The sequence below is a fragment of the Nelumbo nucifera genome, chromosome 4 (assembly GCF_055504915.1).
Source record: "Nelumbo nucifera cultivar China Antique chromosome 4, China Antique-T2T, whole genome shotgun sequence".
NCBI lineage: Eukaryota > Viridiplantae > Streptophyta > Magnoliopsida > Proteales > Nelumbonaceae > Nelumbo > Nelumbo nucifera.
Genome location: NC_142652.1, coordinates 97,463,755 through 97,473,921, shown reverse-complemented (window position 1 = coordinate 97,473,921; position 10,167 = coordinate 97,463,755). Strand labels below are relative to the sequence as shown.

The 10,167-nt window shown below is 40.0% G+C and overlaps 1 protein-coding gene across 1 annotated transcript; it reads right to left on the bottom strand.

Moving 5' to 3' along the window:
* Positions 1-5,847: 5,847 nt before the first annotated feature.
* On the bottom strand, positions 5,848-7,853 carry LOC104610853 (elongation factor Tu, chloroplastic-like). The gene has a single exon (XM_010277676.3). It carries the CDS (start codon positions 7,716-7,718, stop codon positions 6,207-6,209), a length of 1,512 nt encoding a protein of 503 aa, XP_010275978.1. The 5' UTR covers positions 7,719-7,853; the 3' UTR covers positions 5,848-6,206.
* Between the last annotated feature and the right edge of the window lie 2,314 nt (positions 7,854-10,167).

Here is a 10,167-nt window from a genome sequence, read left to right as displayed (position 1 = left end):
GAAGTTGGTTAGCAATGGCTAATACTTATACCAGGAAGGACAGACATGGGGTTGAATGGATGTCACCAGGGGAGGAGTTTATCAAGCTGAACTTTGATGGAAGTAGCCGAGGACATCCAGGACCTTCAGGCATAGGAGGAGTGCTGAGAAACAAAGATAGTAACGTGATATCTTTGTACTCAAGTCCCGTGGGTGTGGGAGACTCTTTAAGGGCCAAACTACTAGTTGTTGTACAAGGAATCCAGCTTGCAAATCAGCTAGGCATAGAGCATCTGATTATTGAAGGGGATACCCAGGTGATAGTGGGTTGGCTGGAGGATCCAAACATTGTGATTTGGGGTTTTAGAGATCTTCTCAAAAAGGTTAAATGGTTAACAAGGAATATGACGATCAGAGTTTAGTGGGTAGGCAGATCAGCAAACTCATTGCCTAATTCACTTGCAAAACAAAGAGTTTCCCGAGATACTTTATTTTGGGCTTCAGTGTAATTTCTTTTGTGCTTATAATTCTGTAATTAGCTTTAAAGGAAAGGTCACATCTCGTGCCTTTCCACGGGTTGCATGTAACTCTTATTTGCTGGCTTAATAAAATTTCACTCATTTATCAAAAAAAATGACCCATCGGCATTAGGACCCCAAATTCTAGAATCTGACCCACCTTCCCCCAAACAAACTAAATTCAACAATCCTAACAGCTCGGACATTGCAAGAAGTTCAGACTCTCTAAGATTCCTATTAAATCCAAAGTTCCAATTCAACCCTGGAAGGTGAGATGGTTGACTTAGGAACTCAGAAATAGGCTCACACATCTTCCCAAAATCTGATTTTGCTACTAGTAGACAAGTCATACCTGATAAAGTTTAGGAATGTAGGGAGAACATCATGGATGGCCTTCCAGGGAGCAGCCAAGTTAGCCCTACAGAGACATCTAGCATCCCATCCGTTGCTCGACATGCCATGAATGCTTGCGACCACTCTGTGCCATAATTTCTCATTTTCTTTTGGAAACCTCCAAAGCCATTTGCTAAGCAAAGCCTAATTCTTGAGTCTAACATTCCCGATTCCCAAACCCCCTTCCTCTTTAAATTTCCTCACCTTTTCCCGTCTAACCAAATGATCCTGCTTCTTTTCCCCAGGCTCCCAAAGAAAATCCCTCATGATTTTTTCAATTTTCCTCACTATCCCTTGTGGATTTAATTAGGGTTATTCCCCCCCCCCAATGAGATATAGTTCCTTTTCCATGTTGCCAACCGTTTCTCAATCCTTTCCACTACCAGAGACCAAAAGCTAGAAAATCTAGGGTTATCTCCAAGGGGTAAACCCAAATATTTCATTGGCCACTCACCTTTCTCGCAACCTAGGGAATTTGCTAGATCTCTCACTTGATCCTCTTCAATATTAATTCCAACCAATGAACTCTTTGATCAATTAATCCTCAAATTAGACATCCTCTCAAAGAGTTTCACAACCAACCTCAGATTTTCCACTCCCTCCCTGTTTTCTCCATCACAAAAGATAAGAATATCGTCTGCAAACTGTAAATGAGTTGTGACTAGCACATTATCCCTCCCAACTGACCATCCCCTAAATAATTGCACACCATTTCCTTTTGAAATCAATTTGCTTGGGGCTTCAGCAATCAGAGTAACTAGAAAATGAGAAAGAGGGTCACCCTGCCTAAGTCCACAGAATCCTTCAAAGAAATCATACATTGACCCATTAACTATTACAGAAAAGTGACTAGTTTGTAGGCATCCCATGATCCATTTACACCACAAATTTCCAAATCCACATTTCCTCATAATTTCAATCAAGAAGTTCCAATCCACTAAGTCATAGGCTTTTTCTAGATCCAGTTTAATAGCCACTCCCTTTCTCTTTAATCTCTTTTGAGCTTCCACGCATTCATTGGCAATTAAGATCTGATCAATAACCTGCCTATCCTGCACAAAGGCCCCTTGAGCTTGAGAAACGATTGGGGAGATCACCTTTCTAATCCTCAAAGACAACACCTTTGCAATCACCTTATAAATACTAGTGACTAGACTTATTGGCCTGAAATCCCCTGGTTGGTTGGCATTATTCTTCTTTGGGATTAGAGCTAAAAAAGTAGAATTCATTCTCGGACTTCATTAATACAATATTAAGTACAACTATCAACCCCTAAACAAGTATTGAGTCCCTAGTAATGTTTATTACAAAACTGCCCAAAACATTCTCTCCCTCTTAGTGCCTTGTTTAGCCAATGTATCAGCTAAGCCATTGGCTAATCTCCTTGTCCATTTGAAGAAAGCACCAATCTCCCTTGTTATATTGAGGATTTCCCTTATGGGTTGTCTATAAATCCAAGCTCCTAGCATACCTGATTGCAGCTAATCAATTAACAATTTAGAGTCTCCCTCTATCTCAACTTGGTGTAACCCCAATTGTTTGGCATATCTTACACCTTGAAGCAAGGCCATCACCTTCGTTCTCAATGAGTCCCCCACTCCTATTGACCATCAAAGTTCAGATTCATTCTTTGTTGTGTTGGTGGGGACTACAACTCCTACATAATAGGTTTTATGGAGGTTGTAGTTGCCACCACTCCCCAATTCCTGTAAATGTCTTCAGCAGAGAAGTCTTTAAATAAATTCGAAGTTTTCAATCATTGAATAATAATGGTTATTCTTTCTACAGTTTCCTCCTTGGATTTCTCTACTCCTTTGAAGATCCTATTCTTTCTTTCTTCCTAAACCGACCATAGGATAACTGCTCTTGTGGCCCTCCACATTACTCTTTTGTGCCTCTTTAGTTGCCTAAAAAAGCTTGGGTCAAAAAGGCTTACCACGTCCAGGGGAGGTGTCCACCTGCAACCAAAGATGGAAGAGAACCATGTCCAAAGAAAGCACACAAATGAACAAGAAATTAATAGGTGTGTGATCGTCTCACCAGAACACAAGCAAAGGCTACAAACATGAGGTGACAAGCAAAAACTTGGCCTTTTTCTTTGCAACATATCTAGAGTATTGATTTTTTGGAGAACCACCTCCCAACAAAAAGCTCGAATTTTTGGAGGTATAGGTCAACACCAAACCTCTTTTGAAGGAAAATTTCTTGCAAGGTTTGTTGATTGAATGAGGACATCAAAGGAGGAACAAGTGAACACACAAGATGGAAAAGTTTTCCAAATTCTACTGTCCAAACAAGATTGATCCAGATAGGATGACCCTAAAAGGTTAACTAATTCATCCACCAGTGTCATTTCCAACTCCCTTAGACCTCTCCTAAGACCCAGGTCCCAAGAATTATCAATAAAAACTAAAGAGATCACTCTCCTTTTTTGTTTTCTAACAATGAATAAATAGTAGGGAACCTATCACTAAGGGGACTCTCTCCAACCTAAACATCTTCCCAAAACAACACTTTGTTTCCTACACAAGCATCAAATTTAACATAAGGAAGGCAATATACCATGAATAGCTTTCCAGGGAGAGCGTCAAGAAGCCCTAGGGTCGACTCCTGCATCCCAAAGTTTATCATGTTCCAACGGCAATCTCCATAACCATTTCCCCAATAAAGTTGTGTTTCTTACTATGATATTTCCTATTCCTAGACCACCTTCATTTTTACTTCTAGAAACCACCTCCCACTTCACTAAATGGTCATTTTTGTGTCTCCTGATTCCCAAAGGAAATCTCTCATAATCTTCTCTAACTAGTTTGCCACTTTCATCGGTATCCTAAAGGTAGATAGGAAATACACGGGTAAGTTTGCCAATGTTGACTTTATTAAGGTCATCCTACCTCCCAAAGAAATGTAGTTTCTCTTCCAATCCACAAATCTTTTTGTAAATCTCTCAACCACTAGATACTAAAAGCTATCTGTATTTGGATTTCCTCCCAAAGGTAGTCCCAAATATTATAATGGCCAATCTCCTACTTCACACCCCAATAACCCAGCTAGCAGCTTCACCTCTTTACTCTTTAAATTTACTCCCACCATGCAGCTCTTGCCCCAATTAATTTTAAGGTTGTAGATCCTGTCAAAATTATGTATTATCCTTTTTAGGTTCATATGTTCTTCTATTCTTCGTTCACAAAAACAAGATAATATCATCTACAAATTATAGATGTGTAACCACCACTCCCTCCCTTCCAACTCTCCAGCCTCTAATCATATTGTTTGCATCTGACCTTATGGTCAATTTACTCAGCACATCGGCTACTAGAGTAAATAGGAAGGAGGATAGAGGATCTCCTTGTCAAAGGCCCCTTTTGGTAGGAAAGAGATCTCTTGCCACTCCATTTACCAAAATTGAGAAATGACATGAAGAAATGCAGCCAATCACCCATCTACACCATCTTGCTCCGAATCCCCTACGATTAAGAATGTCCATCAGAAACTCCCAATCACCATGTCATAAGCCTTTTCTAAATCCAACTTAAAAACAGTCCTTTTTGTTTCTCCCTCAAAGCAGAACAATTAGTAACAAAACAAAGAAATTATACTAAAAGAAAATGAAGAAAGAAAGAACAAAGTTAATTTTGATGTTATTTTTGAATAATTTCTAAAATTTTTAATGCCTAAAACTGGACACTTCAAAGGTATGCTTGATTTCCATTGTTTTTAAAATTCTACATGAAAATGAAAAAAAAAATGTCTAAAAAATTAGTATTTAGAAATTAGAACAATGAAGCAAGAAACTAAAACAAGATAAGGAAAATGTTTTGTGATGTACAATCTACATACCAAGTCTAGATACTCCACCTTCTTTTGAATAATGTTAATAGGTTTCTTCATAACATTTAAACACATCTCTCCACCATGGAATGAAATCCCAAGAAAGAAAAGCTTATAGCTTTCTTCATAACATATACACAAGTATCCCAAATATCCATCTTAAGCCCATGGATGAATAAAATTTCATTGATGAAGGTAGTGGAACTCATTGAAAACTGACTGAAAAAAACCCAAAAGACTCCTCAATTAAAGGACTAAAAATTATGCTTACAAGAAAAGCAATATAGCATTACGTCATCCAGTTCTCTACATACACGGATAATCTACAAATATTAATTGTGGTTGCAAGATAAGCTAAACCATTAGCATCCCTTAGGCCGTCTTTGATTTGACAGAAAATAAGAGAGATAATCTACAGAATTCCTTAAGAACTTCCCATAATTTTCTGTTTCTCTCTTATATTCCTTAAAACTTATCTTGACTTTCCGTTTCTCTCTTATTTTCTACCAAACTAAACAAAGCCTTGAGTTATAATGAAAGCCAAGTCCTTGTCTTTAATCAATTCCTTAACATAATCTACATACCTTACAAGTTGAAGAAGCAAGATGGACTAGAGGCAGACCAAAAAGGACATTAATTGAAGTAGTAAAAAAATAATTTAATCGCTCATGATTTAACAATGGATGACACTCAACAGAATGGAATGGAAAAACAGGATTCATGTAGCCAATCCTTAGAGGATGATGATCTACATACCTTACAAGTCTATGGAAACATAGTTCAGTGTGTTATGCCTTTGACCTCAAGAAAGATTTCAAAGACTTAAAAAGGGAACTTTTGGTCTTTTTAAACTATGATTTGCAAACAGGCTGGAAAAGATATGCTTTTCAACTTCAAACAAGACTAATTCACTAAGGATGTTTTTGCCTTGTTATTCCTAAAACATTCAATCAATACAACCCAAACCTTGCAGTTTTGATGTGTGTGCATGTGCCTTCTTCAATCTCTTTTGAATCCAAGATGATATTTTATGCCTCACAAATGGGAAACCTGTCTGATCTCAAGTATGCGGCACGATGATGAAGACAAAGCTAATCTAACCAGTCCATACAAGTGAAAAAAAGAATGCCAGCAATCAAAGATACATTTACTACAGTCAACTAAAGTCCAGCTGTCCTATCAAACCAAATTACATGGAAAAATAACACCAAAGAATTTGAAAAAGTAGATCAAGAAATAGAGAATTGGAAATAGAGAATTGGAAATACACAGAATCAAATAACAAGTTCATTGACCTAAACTATAAAGTTGAAGAAGAGCAAAACTGCTGAACTATATGACACTAAAATCAGGACTCGATGCAAATCCAGTTGCATTAACTGCAAGTAATTATTGATTGCTCAAGTCCCAAAATATTCTACAAGTGAAGGAATCATTTGCCTCCATGCCAAGGTTTATTATTGGCCGGGAAAGAAGCAAACATTCTCATTCAATGATAGACTGGATGACACCCGCACCAACAGTTTTCCCTCCTTCTCTGATGGCAAACCGCATACCTTGCTCGCAAGCCACCGGCATAATAAGCTCCACAACCATCTTAACACGGTCCCCCGGCATAACCATTTTGGATTCCTCATCCTTATCATTCATGATCTGTGCGACCTTCCCAGTAACATCGGTAGTCCTCATGTAGAACTGAGGTTTGTAACCAGCAAAGAAGGGAGAGTGTCTGCCACCTTCATCCTTCTTGAGTACATAAACAATGGCAACAAACTTGGTGTGTGGAGTAATGGTGCCAGGCTTGGCAAGGACCATTCCTCTCTGGATATCAGTCTTCTGAATACCTCGAAGAAGAAGACCGACATTCTCCCCAGCATAGGCTTCGTCAAGGATCTTCTGGAACATTTCTACACTGGTAACAGTCGTGTTTCTCGTCTCCTTGAGGCCAACAAGGTCGACAGTGTCACCAATCTTAATCGATCCTCTCTCAATACGCCCAGTAGCGACAGTTCCACGGCCGGTGATAGAGAAGACATCTTCAACAGCAAGGAGGAATGGAAGATCGGTCTGCCGTTGCGGGATAGGAATGTAGTTGTCGACAGAATCCATGAGTTCATAGATTTTATCAACCCACTGATTCTCCCCTCTCTTGATGCTGGGGTTCGCCATTAGGGCTTCCAGGGCTAGTAGCGCCGAGCCGGAGATAATCGGAATGTCGTCCCCGGGGAATTCGTAAGATGATAAGAGCTCACGTACTTCCAATTCAACGAGCTGCAGAAGCTCCTCGTCGTCGACCTGGTCCTGCTTGTTAAGAAACACAACCATGTTGGGGACACCGACTTGCTTAGCGAGCAAGATGTGCTCCTTGGTCTGAGGCATCGGACCATCGGCACCGGAGACAACAAGGATGGCGCCATCCATCTGAGCAGCACCAGTAATCATGTTCTTGACATAATCGGCGTGACCAGGGCAGTCGACGTGGGCGTAGTGGCGCTTCTCAGTCTCGTACTCGACGTGAGCAGTGTTAATGGTGATACCTCTGGCTCTCTCTTCCGGAGCAGCGTCAATTTCATCGTATTTCTTGGGAGCACTGTTGCCAACGGCGGCCAAGGCCATCGTTAGGGCAGCAGTGAGAGTGGTCTTGCCGTGGTCGACATGGCCGATTGTACCGATATTAACGTGAGGCTTCTTCCGTTCGAACTTCCCTCTAGCAGCTCTGACCGTCAGGGAGCGGTGACTCCGCCGCGTAGTCTCAGCTGATGTGGTGGTGGTGGCGGTAGCGGACCACCAGAAGATGCTGGAGGGGTTAGTGAAGGAGGAGGAGAGGAGAGGAGCTGCTTTAGAGGCGAGGGCTCGCTTGGTACGGGAAGCGCCATTGGAGACTGAGAGACTGGAAGTAGCAGAAGGAGAAGAGATCGAGGAGGAAGAGGATGTCAAGGGGAGCTTTGTTGAAGTTGCTGCAGTGGCCGTTGCGGTGGCTGTGGCCGTAATTGCCATGGATGCAAGTTTTTCTTCCGCTCTTCTCTACTTCTGATTCAGAGAGAGAGAGAGAGATGAGGGAAAGAGAGAAGATAAAAGGCGGATAAAAAGAGAGCTCAGGGCCTCATATCCGTCGGCCTATCCTCTCGGCATTCTGCAGAAGAAATTTGGAATTTTTTAATTTATGTACAGTGTGAAATTGCCCACGGAGTTTTTGTGGGTTCACATATATGGGCCGTCCAATAAGAGGCCCCATATTGTGAAAAGTGAATCCCATCTTTTATTGCTATTGATATTGATTTATGTACAGATCAGACGTTGGAGAAATAAGATTGCTGATGAGGAGACAGGAGAGTAGGCGTGTCGTTGACAGAGATCCAAGTGATGACTCGCCGATCGGCCACGTCTACGTTTCAGGCAATCACACGTTTTGAAGCTTAGGTGGAATTGAGTCCACCATAGACCATAATATTGGGAGAAATGTTGGTGCCACTCGTGTTCTACGTTGCCCATGGAAGATTCGCTTTGGGTGGATGTAAGAGATTGTGTGGAAGCATTCAAATGGAATCTTTCGTGTGGTGATTTCAAAATTCTCTAGTGGCGACAAAGTTTTCGTTTATTGTTCACGAAAAGGTTTTGATGCTGGCCCACATTATCCGTGAAGCGGTTTTTTTAACTTATATTAAGAAACACAAACATAAGAGTTCAACCAGTTGGGAATATTTTCCTAGGCTCATTTTGGAAAACATGTACAGTGTAAATACATAAAAAATAAAACAAAATATAAGGTTTTGCACTATATATATATATATATATATTTGCATTTGTACTCCTTCCAAACTAAGACTTAGTAGCAAAACACTATAGTTCTTTTGGCCTCTTAGGCCACTTGATGGGCGGCCATAGTAAGTTCCCTGCTCCTGATATTTATAGATAACAAATTTGAACATAAGTTATTAATGTTTTCTAAGAGGGGAGTGAAGGAGTATCAAAAAATTCTAGTTTTCCTTTCAGAGCTTCCACTAGAGATTTTGCATCAATATGGATGTCAAGGTAGGGCCACCCGAATTTCTGAGCAAAAAGAAGACTTTCCTGGACTGCCACGCATCTACAAACAGCATCGAGTTTGTTACCAATAACACATAATAACTTAGTATTATTATCCAAGATAACCAAAACGTAAGACCCCTGATTCAGTTGAGTGAAACCTCCATCACATATTATTGTTATTTTATCCTCTGATTGGATATTAGCAATTTGATCCTGGAGGATTCCATAGGAGAAACAAATGTCTTAGTTAATTTGATTTTCAGAATTGACATACACTTGCAAAAATATTTGGACTTGTCTAGAGACCCAAGAAGCATCATTTTCAACATTCTAAAAAAAAATCATTTTATTTTTTAGCTGCCAAATGAAATGACAGCTATATATGGCTAACCATATCAAGACTTGCTTAAGGATAGCTTTGTTATTGAATTTATGTGCCAGGAAAGACGGAACTTCTGAGAATGATGAAAGGGAATGGGGGATACCTATTGACCAAGGACTAGCAAAGAGGATAGCTTTTGCGAGGGAGCACCAAAGAAATAGGTGAAGGGAGTTCTTTATTTCTTGGTCACATAAGGTACAGGTGGCATTACTCAGGAGACCTCTACTCAAAAGGTCTGATTTACAAAGGACAAATTCCCTAATGAGTCTCCACAAGAACAATTTTATTTTTGGTGGGCATTTAAGTTTCCAAGAAAACTTTTTATCCATTTTATACTTTAGCCTTTGAGGTTGAGATTCAGATTATCCCAGGATGAGGTGTAGATTAGCTTTGTTGAAAACTCTCCACTCTTTAAGCCTTTCCAAAGAAATTTATCAAATTGATCAGTTGATATAGGGGTACTAAGGATGAGATCTTTGAATTCAGGAATTGTGGATTGAATCATATTCTAGTTCCATGTTGGTTGGAGGTTCTTGATGAATTATGTCATCTATGCTCATTTTGTTGTCTTTTCTTGGGGGGGATCTTGAGGAGCAATGAATTCTTTGGTTGATTGGATCCAGGAAAAATGCCTTGGAATTTTTTGATGGTTTGAGATCAATTTTTCTGGTGGATTTGAATGCACGGTTCCACTTGAATTTTCCAAACTCTTGAAGTTGAAGGAGGGGCTGTCCTGGGAAAAGATTGCTTCCCTCTAAGGTATTTACCAAAAAAACTTTAACCCAAAGTGTATATGGTTCTACAATGAATCTCCATGCTAATTTAGCCAGGAGGGATTTGTTTCTAAAAGCTAAGTGTCCTAAACCCAGACCAACCCCATCTTTTGAAGCACATAAGTTGTTCTAGGCCGCCCATTTTAGATGTTTTCCTCCTCCCATATCATTCCACCAGAATTGCTTCTGAATCTTTTCCATTTACTTTATACTTGATTGAGGCAATTTTTCAATACTCATGCAATAATGGGGACTGAATGAA